General features: G+C 33.6%; 1 protein-coding gene across 5 annotated transcripts in view; it reads left to right on the forward strand.

Annotated features, from left to right (window-relative positions):
* ADGRL3 (adhesion G protein-coupled receptor L3) overlaps positions 1-17,959 on the forward strand; it is an 838,394-nt gene that overhangs the window by 770,395 nt on the left and 50,040 nt on the right. The window contains exon 21 of one of the 5 annotated variants that reach the window (XM_066386326.1): positions 15,869-15,895. The exons of the other annotated variants lie outside the window; for them this stretch is intronic. Within the exon in view, the coding sequence (XP_066242423.1) occupies positions 15,869-15,895 (27 nt within the window). The remainder of the gene's footprint in view (positions 1-15,868; positions 15,896-17,959) is intronic. 5 annotated transcript variants of the gene reach the window in all.

Raw genomic sequence — 17,959 nt, forward strand, 5'->3', positions numbered from 1 at the left:
AAAAGTATTTTTTATAATAAAAAAATTAGCAACTCCTTCATTCTATGTATATTGCTTAGACTCAGATTTCTTTATATGCTACATAAAATACAGACTTTGAGAAAGCTTGAAAATCAGAAATTTTTATGAACCCAACATTTCTAAAGTAATTGAACAAACAACAGCAGAATTAATATAAACTATTTATAAGACTAGTTTTTTACCCCCAAAATGATAATTTACTAATTTTCATAAGAGTAGAAGAAATTTAAAATAATTATAACTATATAACATTTGTTTCATATAATTTACATATTTTATTTCATTTTTAATTTATGAACTTTTATTTTATCCTTTAATAATTCATTAATATACTTAATAAATGAGAAGTGCTAAAATTTTGGATATATTTTGAAGATAGAACTTACAGAATTTGCTTATTAGTTTCACATAGACTATAAGAGAAAGGGGCATAGTACAATTCTTAAGATTTTGGCTTGGATTACTGGAAGGGTGAGAAGTTATTATTGAAATGTGGAAACTAGAAAAAAACCACATTAAGTTGGTCAAAGGGGGTTAAATTGCAACATAACTATGAAAATCTTACCAAACATTACATTATAAATGTTGAATGGGCAGTTGGAAGTGTGAAAATTGGAGATTTAAGTTTGGAGTGAACAGTGTATAGATTTGATTTGATCTGATTTTATTTTGATATTGAGTGGCTACATGGCCAGGGCAGCTCAAGTGCTCAAGGACAATCATTGGTATGTCACAGGGACAAGCCTGTAGCAGCTGAGCCTAGAGCCTCTGGAGGAATGACCTCAAGAGCGGTACAAAGGATTGTGAGCTCTGGACAGCACACTAATACATTTACAACTGTCATATTGTTTCTAGTTGTTTAAGGAAATAAGAGGTAATATTCAGTTAAGGGGTTTTGGCTAAGAAAGTGGTTTGGAATTAAAGGAATATGTGACATAATTGTTATAGAGAATGGGGGGGGAGTATATGATATGTAGGGAAGTAGAGTTAGCTTGTCAGACATTACTAAGTGCCATTAGAAATTTGTTGTCATGAATTTAGAATGTCTTCAGTAATCATGGTTGTGTAGTATTATTGAATAAGGTTCATATATCCAGGATTGTTGGACATTTTTTCAAGTCATTAAAGGGGGAGGGGGTGTAAGAAAGTAAGAGGTCATAGGATCTAGGCTGGCCAAGGAGAAAAGGAGGAACTTGATTGGGGCGATAGTGAAAAATAGACAGAAGACCAGAAAGTCTAGTGATGTTAGTAGATCACAAAAATAAAAGCTGACGGCAGGAACCTCAAGGGAGCGGGATTTTTGAGAAAGGGTAAGTTGTAACTTTTCAATGATACTTCTACCTCCTGAAGGTTGTAAGAGAATCAATACTGGCAGTCCCCAAGTTATAAACAAGATAAGCAGTTCTGCAAGTTTGAAAATATTTAAATTTTATATGCACAAAAAAATAAATACTATGTTAAGACAAACATCTGTCTAAGATACATTTGATAGATAAATGTACTGTTCCAACTTACATACAAATTCAACTTAACAACAAACCTACAGAACCTATCTTGTCATAGCCCAGGATCGGCTATACCAGAGTCTGTGTAACCTTCATGGAAAGCACCATCAGCAGGGGAAATTTTAACTTTGAACATGAAGGTGACAGACCAAGGTTAAATTTTAGGATGTAGGGGAATTTGTTGATATTGAACCGTGAATTCAAAGGACAGGGTGGAGTTTTTAGGAGAAAACTAAAATGGTGGAAAGTTGGTTTCGATTAAGAGATATACAAAGACCGAATACCCACTAGTAAATATATGTATAAAAATGCTGTGGTATATTTACACAATGGAATACTACACAGCTATAAAAAAGAAAAAAATTACCCTTTTGTGACAGCATGGATGGACCTGGAGGTCATTATGCTAAGTGAAATCAGCGAGTCAGAAAAAGACAGGTATGTGATTTTACTGATATGTGGAATCTAATGAACTAACAAGCAAAATATAGACAGACTCATACATAAAGAGCAGGCTGACAGCTAACTGGAGGGGCAGGGAGACTGAGAGAGAAAGGTGGATGGATAGAGCAAAAAAGGACAAAACTAAAATCATAGCCACAGACAACAGGGTGGTGATTGCCGGGAGAGGGGAGGTGAAGGAAGTAAAAGGGGAATAAATGGGGATGAACAAAGACTTGACTTAGATGGGTGAACACACAATATGGTATAGAGAGATGTGCTATATAATTGGGAACTTGAAACCTGTATATTTATATTGACTAGTGCCACCCTAATAAAGTCAATAAGTAAAATAGAAAGGTGAATATAAAAGAGAGAAATATACAAAGAACTGTTAAAATAAATGGAAAGAATAGCCTGTAGCCATTTTTGTTGTCCAAATTCATTACTTACTATCTTCTCATAGTCAATTATCAGCTTGGTCAGTAGAGTTCTACCCAGTAGCTATGGAAAAGTCATCTGGATGGGTGACAGCACTATTTACGCGCTGCCTAAGATACATACATATTCTCCACAAATTCTAGACAATACCAAGATACATAGATCTTACTGAGAACCATAGCTCGGGTTATATTCCAATTCAGTAAACTAAAGCACTCTATGATTAAAGGTAATAAAAAGATCATCATTGATTGGCAAATTAAGATCATAAACTATTCAAATGAACTAAAAAACTTAACTTACTCTGGATACATACCATTTTCCCCTAATTCCAAGGCAATGAATACTTTATTTAAGTAAAAACAGCAAAAAAGTAATACTTTTCAGACTTCAACTTTCTCATTCTTCTAGGAGTGAACAGAAGTGTTACTTTGTTATAAAATATTTTTTCTTCATATTAAAATCTTTATAAGCATGTAAGTTAAGTCATTGTTACTTTACATAAAAGACTATGTATTAAATTACTGGATTTGTAATTAAAAAGTACAGACAGTATATTGGTATGTTAGGTGTCTTGAACTGCTCAATCCACCCTTGAATATTTCCTAATCTAATTTTCTCTTAGCTGAGTGCCAGTTGTTGCTGAATTTTTCCACTATATATAATTATGTATTTTTAAAAGGTCTGTCTTCAAAAGTCCTGACACTATTATACAATGTGCTATTTGAGTCTGCATTCTAAAATAATATGGAAAGTTGCTATTTTATATCAGACACTTCAATGTGCAAAACTCCTTTCAATTCTGAACTTAGATTGGTAGTCTAAAATTATATTTTAACACTTTTTAATTATGTGATTAAAGAAAACAAACCATGAGCATAAAAAATAAAAATTTATCAGCACAAGAACTGACATTAGTAGATAATTAATATATTATCAAGATATAAATAAAAAATGATGGAATTTCTCTATAATAGTCATTGTTGATGTAGTTCTCTGATTTTTCTGCATTCTTTCAATTTATCAAATGTTTGATTAGCTGTGAAATGGTTTCTAAACTTGCAAGATCTCTCTCTCATTCAGTACATTTCATAATGCAATATAATGAAAGAGCAAATATGCAACATCTCAGTTAATACTCACAGGACCTCTGCTGGTAAAAGTATTCCCATTTATTTCTACTAGATTTTCTATCTTTTTAAAATGTTTTTATTTTCTCTGTTATTTTTTCTGTATTTTTTTCTTTTACTTTCTAATAATCAATTTGAATGCTTTTGCCATTGCATTATATCTTCTCCCAGAATGTCATGTTTCTATTGATATTTTCTTTGTTAAAGAGAAATACATGAATTTAAATTATCAACATTTTCCTCTGGTATATGCCTTTGAGGTCTTGTAACAGAAAGCTTCTTAAACTAGGAGTAGAAAATTTATTTTTCCTTGATTTATTTTTATTTCTTACATTTTATTTGCCTTAGAATTTTACAATTTACATTAAGATCATTAATCTCTTCAGAAGACATTTTGTTTGCTTTGTATAATGAGCCATATTTCCAACATCGTTTGCTAAATAATCTGTCCTTTCCCCCAAAATTGTGCTGCCAAGCAATCCCATATCAAATCTCTGTTTCTGTGCCCTCTCATCTGTCCCATGGACGTACACTTTGTTCCTTCACTATTACCATATTGCTACCAGAACATGTTTAATTTGTGGTCGAGGAAGTCCTTCCATTCTGAGTGTCTCTTATGAAGTTACATTACACTCATGGACTTACTATCCGTTCACAGAAATTTCAGAATCACTTGTTAAAGTTTTTCTAATATACATAATTTCTTGCCATTATATAATAAATCTTAGTCATGATATTTATGTACCAATGTATTTTGCTGTTTAGCACCTTATATGGGATTTTTACTAAGTTCTTAAGGAAAATATAATTTATTTTTCATTCACTTAATCTATACCTGGCAAGTTGCAGCAGTCTCATAAATTGTTTTTCTTCTTTTCTATTTAGTCCTAACCTGTATGAGAAAAGAATTATTTGTTACTTGAATATTAAAAATTATATTTGTAAAATGTTTTGGGGCTGGAGACTTTTTTGGGATGTAGCAGCAGATATATAAATAAAATGCATATTTTATTTTTGATTTCTAATTTAATTTTATTTTCATGAGAGAATACATTCTGATTTGTTGTTGATTCTTAGTACTTTCTTGAGACTACCTTTTGGCCTAAAATGTGATTGAGTTAAGATTTCCTATTTTGCTATTTAGAGCTTTTTATATATAAACAAAATTTTCTATAACATTTCTTAATTTTTTTCATTGACATAATTTTAAGATACATTTAATACTGTAGTAACAAACTTAATTAGGAACAACATTACCTCACAGGGCTTCTGTATTGAAAACAAACTTGAAATAGAGATCTTGAGTCATTAATTAGGCCTACTCACTGTCCAACTAATTGGCTTTTGTTCACTATCTATGCAGGGTGATTTTCTTACAGTGGACTTTTACTGTTCCATATGAATGATAGATTCAAGAATTCAGAGCTCTCTTTAGTGGTTCCTACAAATTGATAACCTAGGGGCTGTAGACTATTTTTCCTTGGTTCCATTCAACTCCAAAACAAATGCTAGTGAGATTACTTCTTTCACTTTGGAGGTGAGTCAACTAGGGCTGTCCGGTTCCGATTGTGTTTCATTGCCTCTCTTGATTTCATTTATTGGAATCTTTAGTAAATACAGACATGTTTTAAATACTCAGTCATGCTTTTTAATGTTATAGTTATTCTTACAAGCCATTTAGAATAAGGTATTTATTCACAGATGGGATATGATGAATGTTTCTGTTGCAAATTGTTGAAACGAGAGGTGATGATACCATATGGTATGAGAAAGAGTATAACAGCAATTCAACCTATCAAAACACATTTGGCAAAAGCATAAAAAAGTTATTAATTTCCTAACTTATTTTTTTAATGTAAACATTTGTGGATCTTCTAAGTTGAAAAAATAAACCTTTAAAGAATATATTTCTTAAAGTATGTCAACTCCCAGCATTGAAAAGACCACAGTTTATCAGCCCTGTAGTCATATGTTATAAAGAGTCAGTGTAATTGTAACTCAGTGTAATTCTAAAAAATATTGGCCTGTTGATAGTGAGCCAGGAAACATTGTTATTTTAATTATAAATATCAATAAATAAATATGTCAATTTATTGCTAATATATGATACTACTGATCTTGAAATGTTAGTGACTGAAGCCATGACTTTGTTTTATTATAAGACAAAAACTCTTGAAAAAAATTTCTCTTTGTATAGACATACAGTCAATTATCTCATCTTTCCTATTCAAGTTTTCACATTTTCAAAAAATAATAAAATATATTAATGAAGTTCAATTTTAGAACATATATCTCACAGTGAATTTTAATGAACACTTCCTGTGTGAGTTTTTCCTTTCCCTCCCTTACTTTATGGTCTAATTATTATCTTTAGTGAAACATTGCAGTAACTTACTGGGCTTTTTGATACTGAGGAGATAGTGTATTTATGAATTAAATTTAGATTTCTCATGTAATCCAGAGAATCTGGGTTTCTATTTTAATATTCATTAGGAATCTGGATATACTCCATTTCAACTGAGAATGTATACATTCATAGCTTTTACTAAGCTTTAAGAAATCCTAAAATGAAACATGTATAAATTGAGACTTTTAAAATATAAGTGTAAGGTATTTTTCCCTGCCGAGAAGGAAGGAAGGGGTCAGAGCCATGAAGTGTGGAATAGTAAAAGGCTTTATTGAGTACAGAGCATGCATCCCATCCCACCCGGCGAGGTTCCCTGGCCCCGAGGAAAGATGGAGGCCAGGGAAGTCGCAAGTGGTGACCCGCATGGGAGATATTTAAAGGGTCCCAAGGGTGGTCGAGCTAATATGAGGTGGTGAAATTTCACTGGCTGGCAGACAGTCGCTTTTTTCCAATGGGTTCCTGGGAAGTTTCTTTTGGCCTGCTTGGTTGTGGGCGGTCCTAGCCAAAGTTCCCGGGCCTGACCTTTCCCCATTATCTACCGACCTTACAATAAGTATTAAAGATAATTTCAGAGACAGGCAGTGACTTCCTCTTTCTCTTAGGACTTATACTTAATATATGAATTTTTAAAACACTTAAAAAGAAACCTAAGGCCCTAGCCAGTTGGCTCAGTGGTAGAATGTCAGCCAGGTGTGTGGATGTCCCCGGTTCAATTCCCGGCCTGGGCACACAAGAGAAGCGCCTATCTGCTTCTCCGCCCTTCCCCCTCTTTTTTCTCTCTCTCTCTTCCCCTCCCACAGCCAAGGCTCCATTGGAGCCAAGTTGACCCAGGCACTGAGGATGGCTCCATGACCTCTGCCACAGGCACTAGAATGGCTTCAGTTGCAATACCCCAGATGGGCAGAGCATCACCCCCTAGTGGGCATGCCAGGTGAATCCCCATTGGGCGCATGTGGTAGTCTGTCTCTCTGCCTCCCTGCTTCTCACTTCAGAAACATACAAAAAAACAAAAAACAAAAAAAGAAAGTAAAAAAGAAACCTAATATAACACTGTGTTTGTATTTTCCCCTGTAGTCCCTTTTTTGAGGTCAGAAGGTCAATATAAAACATTAATTATAATAATTTATATAGTACTTATATGTTATTTATATAGTGTAAATATGTAGTATAAATATTTATATAGTACTTTGTATATTAAATTTTTGTGTATTTGCTTTTTTTTTTTTTTTTTTTTTTGTATTTTTTCTGAAGCTGGAAATGGGGAGAGACAAGTCAGACAGACTTCCGCATGCGCCTGACTGGGATCCACCCGGCGCGCTCACCAGGGGCAATGCTCTGTCCACCAGGGGCATCGCTCTGCTGCTACCAGAGCCACTCTAGCGTCTGGGGCAGAGGCCAAGGAGCCATTCCCAGCGCCCGGGCCATCTTTGCTCCAATGGAGCCTCGGCTGCGGGAGGGGAAGAGAGAGACAGAGAGGAAGGAGGGGGTCGTGGAGAAGCAAATGGGCGCCTCTCCTATGTGCCCTGGCCGGGAATCGAACCCCGGTCCTCCGCACGCCAGGCCAACGCTCTACCGCTGAGCCAACCGGCCAGGGCCTATTTGCTTATTTTTTAAAGAAAGTACTTTTTCTTTTAATCTTCTTATAGCAACTAAAGAAAAGAGAATGCAAATTAATCATGTAACTTTAGGATTGTATGGTCTCACTAATATAAAATATATTTGAAAGAAATACAAAATGCAGCCTAACGACGCAATGGCTCAGTGAATAAGACATCAGCCCAAGGTCACTGGCTTGAGCAAGGGGTTACTGGCTTGGCTGTAGCCCCCTGGTCAAGGCACATATTAGAAAGCAATCAATGAACAACTGATGTGCCACAATTATGAGTTGATGCTTCTCATCTCTTTTCCTTTCTGTCTCTCTATCTCTCTCTCTCTTTCTCTTTCTTTCACTAAAAAGAAAAAAAAAAGAAATACAAAATGCCAAGCTGTTTTTTAAAATAAACACAAGAGCTCTATGAAGAAAGTCCTATATTTCTCCCCATTTCACAGATGAGGAACTCGAGGCTCAGAGAGGTTAAATAATTATCCCACGGTTGCAGAATTAGTAAAACACTCAGCTGACAGTCAAGCTCAGACAGGCTAATTCAGAAACCCAAGCATCCAGTCACTGTGATAAGATTCCTTTTATATATTAATATAATACTCATACAGTGATGTTATGTGCTTGCAACATAAGACTCTAAACTTTTATTTTAATGAAACCCACCAACTCACTTTTATAATAGATGGTGATACTAAATTATAATAAGTTTGTAGCTGTCTATGTACAATATAATAATTCATTATTCATTCTTATAATTGATACCTTTTTAATGTATAAATTAATTCTTTAACTATATTATATTGAGTTATAAAAATTTGAATAACATTGAGTTGTCAGGATAATATAATTAAAATTTTATCAGTTGAACTGACTTAAGATTTTATATTTATTGATCCTGATTTATTATACCTAATTCTGCCTAATTTTAGACATTCAATTCATCAGCAGTGTAAAATCTGTGATTAAAAATTTAATATTGGTATGTGCTCTCAAATCTACAATATTATTATCAGAACATTAAAGCATGGGAATGAAAATGTTTATAATATATTTTAAGCCATTTATTTAATGTATTTGCTTTATTTTATTCTCTTATTAATAAATTTTATATGAACAAAACATAGCAATATAGATAGCCTTTAATAGTAATATTTAATATCAATAATATCCAGAGTTAAAATATAATCATCTTCTCTGTTGTTTGTAATTTTACATTCATTTTATGACTTTTATATTTTTATAAAAAATTTTAATATACTTAGTACTCAGTGATTTAAACATATTACCATAGTAAAACATAATTCATATATTTCTCAAAAATATTGAATTACATTCTAAATGACTTTTCCTTTTAATCTTTTTATAGTGGTGAAAAAGAGAGAGACTAGAAATAATAATGTAATTTTAGGGTGGTATGGTTTCAATAATATACATTTAAAAGGAATATAAAGCAGTCAGGATTTCTACTATGTTACTAATTGATTAAGCATTTTTCTCATAGTGTGGTGAAAACATAAATTATTTTGATTTTCTTTAATGAATACTCTTATAGCAATAATCTCTTAAATATTTCTTAACACTGGGTAGTAAATGTCTTAATACTACCTTAGATGTTGCTACTTTGCCAGTCTATCTGGTTAGTAAATGCCTGACCCATTTAAAACTTGAATGACATTCCATTTAAATCATCCTCCATTGCCTGCTAAAATCTGTGGCTAGAGTATTAGTATAAGGGGTCTTTTTTCCTTCCTCTTTCCACTGTTTCATATCTTCTGTGAGCATTGCAATACTAAAAGAGCCTTATCTTTACTCTTACAGTGTTAAAGTCTGGGGACCCCTAGATTTGTAGTATGGCAAAGCAAGGTCTTCAAGATGACTTGTAAGTGAAATCTATTCACTTGAGTTGCTGCTAACTCCTTTTAGAATAACGGGATCCACCTGACCAGGTGGTGGTGCAGTGGATAGAGCCTCGGACTGGAATGCAGAGGACCCAGGTTCAAGGCCCCGAGGTCACTGGCTTGAGCATGGGCTTATCTGGTTTGTGCACAGCTCAACAGCTTGAACCCAAGGTCACTGGCTTGAGCAAGGGGTTACTCAGTCTGCTGTAGCCCCCCCACATCAAGGTACATATGAGAAAGCAATCAATGAACAACTAATTTGCCACAACAAAGAGTTGGTGCTTCTCACCTCTCTCCTTTTCTGTCTGTCCCTATCTATCTGTCTCACAAAAAAAAAAAAAAAAAAAAAAAAAAAAAAAAAAAAAAAAAAAGAATAACTGAATCCTTTTAGTCCTCATGAGGTTGGGAACCTCACTGTTGATTGAGGGAAATAGGAAAAGCCCACTCAATATAAAGATACAGAAGTATTTATTACTTTTTCTCTTTCCTTGAAGAATAAAAAGTAATTTTTTCTTGAGAGGTTCACCCACATTACCTTCTTCATTCCTATGGTAACCCAAACCAAATACAAGGAAAAGGTCTTTATTCTTTTGATATAATTAGCTTTATACCAGGAAAAGTGAATTCAGCTACACATTGAACCTGAAAATATTTGTATGCTAATCAGGATATATATTATGACAGCTCAGCTCTGTATCCTGCTATTAAACATACATTTCACTCAACACCAGCCAGGCTAACTCTCCAATTACAGAGGATCTCAGAATGTATTAATCTTGAAGTTGATGGGATCAACAATTCTACCTAAACCCTTCATTTTCCTTTACCTGTTGTGACTTATCAATGACCAGATCTTTTGGCTTGGAGATTAAATGATCAAATATGTTTCTTATCACTTCATCTTTTTTCAAACCAAACCTTCTCTATCTCATTATTTAAAAAGAAAATACACTATCTAAATATAATAGGAGAAAAACATAATAAGAGGAAGTTTTAAAACATTTAAAAGAATTTATCTCCTTGATATTATAGATAAAACATTTTATTTTGAGCTCTTGAAGTCAGAGAATGCATATTTTATAATTAACTTGATTCTGTCCAATCATCTATCTATATTGATATACTATATTGTGAGTATTTACATCATTCCCTTGACTTTCTTTTTTTATTAAGTGAGAGGCTGGGAGGCAGAGACAGACTCCTGCATGCATCCCGACCGGGATCCATCTGGCAAGCCCTTACCAGCTAATACTTTGCCTGTGTGGGCCGCTGTTCCATTGCTTGGCAATGGCAACGGAGCTATTTTAGCACCTGAGGCAAGGCATGGAACCATCCTCAGCCCCGTGGCCAACTTTACTTGAACCATTCAAGCCATGGCTGCTAGAGGGGAAGAGAGAGAGAAAGAGATGGAGGGAGTGGTGGAGAAACAGATGGTCGCTTCTCCTGTGTGCCCTGACCAGAAATCGAACCTGAGTTCCACATACTGGGCAGAAACTCTACCACTGAGCCAACTGGCCAGGGCACATAGCATTAACTTTTAAGACAATATTTTGCTCAACAAATCAACTTCTTGAAGATGTATTTTGAGCTTTGCTTCCATGAGCCTAGATTTTAATAACCCACTTTTTTTAATTGTTATAGAATATATAAAGATATGCATAATTATTATCTATATATAGATCCATAAATATTTTAATTTTGAATCTAATGATCACTTTAAAGATAATTATATGTTTTACTTCCTCATTTCTAATATGGTTATGGTATTTTTTCTTTGAACAATGGAATTAATAATTGTACCTAGTTTTATGGTTTGTTTGGATTAGAGGAGATCATAATGTAAATTTGTATGATATTTTTAATGTATTGCTGGATCCAGTTTACTAATATTTTGTTGAGGATTTTAGCATCTATATTCACGAGGGATATTGGCCTTATAATTTTCTTTCTTTGTAGTGTTTTTATCCAGTTGTAGAATTAAGATAATGCTGGCCTCATAAAAAGAATTTGGGAGTCTTCTCTCTTTATTTTTTGGAATAGTTTGAAAAGGAAAGTGTCTGTTCTTTTTTGAATGATGGTAGAATTTACCTGTGATGTCATGTAGTCCAAGACTTTTGTTTGCTGAAAGGTTTTTGATTACTGCTCAATTTCATTAGTTGTAATTGGTCTATTCATGTTTTCTGATTCTTGCTGATTCGGTTTTGAAAGAGTGTATGTTTCTAGGAATTTATTCATTTTTCCCAGGTTGTCCAATTTATTGGCATATGGCTGTTCATAGTATTTTCAACTGCCCATCAATTGATGAGTGGATTAAAAGATATGGTACATTTACACAAGGGAATACTACTTAGTCATAAAATAAAAAGAAAATCTTACCTTTTACAACAGTTTGAATAGACCTAGAGATTATTATGCTAAGTGAAACAAGCCAGTCAAAGAAAGACAAATACCAGAAGATCTCAATTATATGTGGCATCTAATGAACAAAATAAACTGACAAACAAAATTGAAACAGAGACATGAATATATGAAACAGACTGACAGCTGTCACAGGGGAGGCAGGTTGGGGTTTGGATGAAAGAATATGAAAGGATTAGCTAAACACACACACATAAACATTTTATACACACACACATACACATACATATTCACACACACATATACATACAGACAACAGTGTAGCTATAGCCAGAGGGAGAGGGAGGTGAGGAGTGGGTGAAATTGGACAAAGGGGGTAAAATGGAGATAGAAAGATCTTTACTTGGGGTGATAGGTGCATGATACAGTGTGCTGATGATGTTTTATTGAGTTGCACACTTGAAACCTATATGGCAGGGGTCGGGAACCTTTTTGGATGAGAGAGCCATGAACGCCACATATTTTAAAATGTAATTCCATGAGAGCCATACAATGACCTGTGTACCTTACACATTATCCAATAAAAATTTGGTGTTGTCCCGGAGGACAGCTGTGATTGGCTCCAGCCACCCACAACCATGAACATAAGCAGTTCATGAGCAGTAGGAAATGAATGGACTGTAATACATGAGGATGTTTTATATTTTTAATGTTATTATTTTTTTTATTAAAGATTTGTCTGCGAGCCAGATGCAGCCATCAAAAGAGCCACATCTGGCTCGTGAGCCATAGGTTCCCGACCCCTGCTATATGGTTTTGTGAACCAGTGTTACCCCAATAAATTCAATTAAAAATGTAAAGATAATTATATGACTAATTTTTAAATAAACTTAATTAATTTTAGATGTGAGTAAGAATAAACTGTTTGGCAAAAGAAAACTATATTTACTTTAAAAAGGCCTGTTTTTATTACTTTTTCCTTCAAAATTGTATGTACAAGTTATTTTATTTTCAACAAGTCACCTGTTATAAATTATGAGGTAACAATGTGTCAACATCTGCCAAGAGTATTTTAGGCCTTTGTGTTCATATTTTATAAAATCTTAAAAAAAAGCTGCAGTAAAATTGATTTAGTCATATATCCTACAGTGAGTTTTGTTTCTATCAACCTGTAATGGTAAATCAGAATGAAAATTATAGAGCTTTAGAAACTAGCTTTATAGATAGGTTTCTTAGAATTAAAATAATCAAGAGTGTGTGGCTTTGCTAGCATAACTGGTAGCAGCATTATAGTCAATTTAATCTGGATTCGGTAGAAAGACAACTTAAAGGTAGATTCTTTAAGCAGGTAGAATATCTGACAAAATAATGGGAGACACTGACATTTTATAGATAATATTTAGTCAGCTCTAGATTTTGAACCATTTCTGTTATTTATGTCATTGTGGAAGTAATATTAATGAATGGTTCTTTTCCATTAGCATAATTTTTGTATATTCAATACGAACTGGGAATTTTTATAGCTAAAAGATAAATGTAAATGCTTTATTAATTATTACACAAAGGTAGAGGTGGGATAAATGGTGATGGATGAAGACTTGACTTGGGGGTGGTGAACACAAAATACAGCGTACAAAGATGTGTTGTAGAATTGGGCACCTGAAACCTGTATAGTATGTTAACCAGTGTCATTCCAATAAAATCAATTAAAAATTAATTAACTAATTAATTATACATAGACTAAGCTACTGTAAAAATATTATAAATATAGTGACTTAAACTTATTATATAGGAATCTAAAAGTAGGTGGTCTAAGTTTAATATGGCAGCTCCATGTCAATAAACAGCTTTAATTTATAGGCTCTACTGTCACTTTCACCCAGCAGAAGAGAAGAAAAATGTTGCCAAGGGAAGCATAATTTTAATTATTTAATTGGCAAGACCCTGAAATGTCACAATTCACTTATTTTCGCATCCCATTGGATACTACTTATATCCAAGACTATATCTAACTATAAGTTGACATGAAATTGCAATCTTTCTTATTGACTGACACAACTGTCTGATCTACACAATAGCCAGTAAAAACTGCTAAATTGTACCCTGATATCTCTTTTTGATATTTAGCATTAAAGATAAAACATCTCACTTCTATATAAAATACAGGTCAAGTACTGTATTTTATTTTTTGAAACATTTAGACACCATAATACAATTTTGTAGAGCATTTTGACATGTATTTCTATATGCTAACTTCTGTATTTTTCTTTATTTGACATTGTACTGTACAAATTAAGGTGGATAGAATCATTCCAATTGTAAACTTGCCATCACAGATGTGATATAACGATGCAATAAAATGCATATAGTGGAATAAATATCACATTATGTTCTATAGCTTTTTAATGTTAATATTAAGTACAGGATTTTCTATCAATGTATAGTTCACAACTGTTTAATTCTTACAGATATAATCAATTCTTAGAAACAATTCTCTCTTTATCTTTCACACATTCATGGCATTATTTTTTATATATCTTGGAATTTCATTTCCTTGCTTAAAAAATAATGTCTTAGTCCAGCACTAATAGAACTTTCTGTGGAGGACAGAAATGTTCTAGCACAGCATGGCCCAATATGGCAGCTACGGAAGCTTTTGAGCACTTAAATGTGACTAGTGTGACTAAAGAACTGAACCTTAAACTTTATTTCATTTAAATAGATTTGCCTCTAAATAATGTGACCAGTAGTTGCCATATTAGACAGCATAGTTAGTCACTGCCTGTTCCATCTACAAACTTATTTCCACGTGTCTATTTTACTGCATACTATTACTCCTGAAATGTCCCCAAATGAATTTAGATACTCAACATTTATTATTTGATGTTTTATTCTTTGGAGGAGAAATTCTGTATTTTCAGTGTGACTGTCTTCTAGCTTTAAAAATAGAATCACTATGTAATACCTACTGAACACACATGTGTCAGGCACTGTTCTTAGCTCTTTATATTGTCACCGTTTTGCAGCTGCATAAACCGACAAAACCACAGGTTAAAATTTTACCTAGACCAAAGAGCGAGTAAGTAAGTGGCTGAGCTGGGATGTAAACCCCAAGCAAACTGGCTTCAAATCTCAAGCCGTCACTCCATTCTTTATTCTGTCCTCATTCTTGAGAGTAAAGTTTTCATCAGCAGTCCTTTTCATTCAAAATACAGCACAGTTGGGGCCTTTCTAAAAGCTTATTTGTATTTATATATACATCGTATCAGAAACTATTGCCTTTGGCTAGAGGTAAGGGAAAGGGCAATCTCCCTTCCTTTTCTCTCACAATTCACTGAGCAGCATCTGTGCTTGTAAAAAAGATGATCCAAAATGTCCCTTAAATTATATTTACTAATATGGCACTGGGATCTTGTTTTATCAGAACGATACTAAATATATTGGGAACTATAAATGATAACAAGTGCTGCATGGTTGCTCCTGTTACTATGAAGATTACTCAATTTTTTTCCTCAGGAAACTAACAGAATTCGAAAGTAGTCAGAATCAGTTATTGTCAAAGGACTATAAAGTTCAGCTTTAACTCAGGTCAATTATTGCAAGTTAAAATTACTTAGAAGCATACTGTCCATAATTAAGTAATCTTACCTACTAATATTACAGAATAAGGATACCTTTAGGTGATATGAAATCTGTCATTTTAAGTATGCCCCTAAGCCTTTTCCAGATTGCTCATAAGATTTCTCATTCTCTAGAGAAATGTGATCTCTAAGAAATAAATGTCTCTGTCAAGTCACAAGTAATATGAGCACATGATGAAAAAAATGGATTTTTTTTTTGTCTCATAAGGGATGTTACAGTTTTATAAAATTGATTCTTTGTTATTTAAATTCTCATGGTCATTTTAGTATTTACCTTTTGGATATAAAGGGAGAGATATGATTCCTCTTAGAGAAGTGGGTAACAGAGGCCTTAGGAGACCAGAAGACTATTTTTCATATGAAATTCTTTGTCATAAAATGCTAATGTTGGTGTTCTTGTCTTTATGTCTATGCATTCTTTAGCTATGAGGATAACAGACCCTTCATCAAGTAAGAATGACCTGAATGGCTGATAAATTTCATTTATCAGTGTGGTCCCATGAACCAACTATCAGTTCTGTACTGAAAAATCATTAGAGCTTCTGTCATTCACATTGAGGCAGAAGAGCAAACTGTGCAGGAAAAAAATCAGAGATATAGCTTCTTTGCAGAATAAATATGCTGCAGGTGTGCTGCCAAAAAACTTCTGCTTCACCACTTTTAATTGGACATCACCTGAATTCAGTGCCACAGTGAGAGCAGCTCATGTGGTACAGACTTGTTTCGCTCTTCACACGGCTTTCTCCTTTCACTGTGATGTGCTCCTCCGTGCTGTGTACGTCCTCATTTCTGCTGCTTGGCTGGACATCAGTCATCTGAAGTTATTTTGTGATTTCGTAGTATATCTTCAAAATGATCTATGAGTATGAAGCTACCCAATGGCAATTGATATTATTAGCTTCCTGTATTAAATATCCAAACAGAGGGGGAAATACCTCTCTAAAATATTAAAACTTACATTTGTGATATTATCTCTTTCAATTTGACACAACATTTGATTAATGATCTAATATTTATAAGTATATTTTCTAAATTTCTGAAACAAAAGTTACAAGTCTGTACTTAATCAAATACAAATAAACGTAAATGTTAATATTGGGGCTTTTTTCATTTGAGCGTTTTAAAAATTCCATGTCCTACAACAATAACTTATAATTGGCAACTTTGGGTGCCCACATGCTAGACTTTCAGTTTGTTCTTCTGGTGAAGAGTCCTTTGTTTTCGTTTTCCCCGATGCCATTTCACTTATTTCTTCATGCTCTTACTCATTTTTTTTTTTTTTTGGTGTAGAATTGGATTCATTGCAGTTTCATATTATTAACTCTTGAGCCCATAATGTGTTTTCTAGTGGATAATAGCTGATTTTTTAGTATTTTCTCCTATCATTTTATTTCTAAATCTAAATAGCAATCTGCCTTACTTAATGGCAGTTCTTCCCATTTTTCCTTTTTTCCAATATCTGTAAGAAGCTAAGAGCTTTACTTGAAAGCTCCCATATCTGGATATAAATTATAGAATAAAATGTAAACGTCTAAGATGTTTTCTAAATTATATAAGCAAACACAGCACATACAATTGCAGACCTCCTTTAGGTATTCTTTATTCAACAATGTTAATGGTTTAAATTACACATTAAATTTAGTGGATATTTAAATTTGAAATATAATAGCTCATATTGTGAAAGAAGAAAGGTAAACATTTGAGATTTATTTGAATACGACTTTAATAAGATTAGACTACCTTGGAACCATATCTTTCTTAAGATGTAGTGTCTCTGAAAACTTTATTAAACAGAGCTTCAGCTTTTGGCAAACATGTATGACTTTTTTTACCCCTTCATTTTGTAAAGTTTTAATCTCCATAAGTAGTTCTTTCTTAGTGTAAATAGAGGGTAATAGTCTGGTGAAATAAAAATATTAGTGTAGTCTATTCAAAGAAGTTGTGCTGCTTGGAAATGAGAAGAGATTGGTTCATGAGTGTGTAGCAGTCTAGACTGGAGTTCTTTTCTCCTCTATACTCAGACAGGAGTTGAGAAGGATTCCATGTTCAGTTATTGGATTCCTATCTATTGCAAATACTCATTTTATATCGACAACAAATACATAGCACATAACCACAAATACGCAGACAATTGCCACCCTTGATTATTACTGCGAATGGCAGCTTGGAGGAAACTTTGGGGAATGGAGTGAGACTGAGAACTTGTCTTCCATTCTAGATTTCTTTGTTCATACCACTCCATCCCCATTCTCAGCTTCATTTTCTCCCTTCAGTTCACAGACATTTCAAAGAGATGAAGGAAACCTGAGCCTTTTAATCTCCTGTTCAGCAAAGCTACCAATTGCCTGATTTTCCGAAGTCTACTCTGATATAATATATATAAATATGGAGATACATACATGCTAATGTAGGCACAGAGAGAGCAATTTAAAGGCTGGAAGAAAGTGAATCATGATTTAGAATGGGGCTACTTTTTCCCATCTCACACATGTTCTATACAACTGTGGTATCAGA

This window comes from Saccopteryx leptura, chromosome 5, assembly GCF_036850995.1.
Source record: "Saccopteryx leptura isolate mSacLep1 chromosome 5, mSacLep1_pri_phased_curated, whole genome shotgun sequence".
NCBI classification, from domain to species: domain Eukaryota; kingdom Metazoa; phylum Chordata; class Mammalia; order Chiroptera; family Emballonuridae; genus Saccopteryx; species Saccopteryx leptura.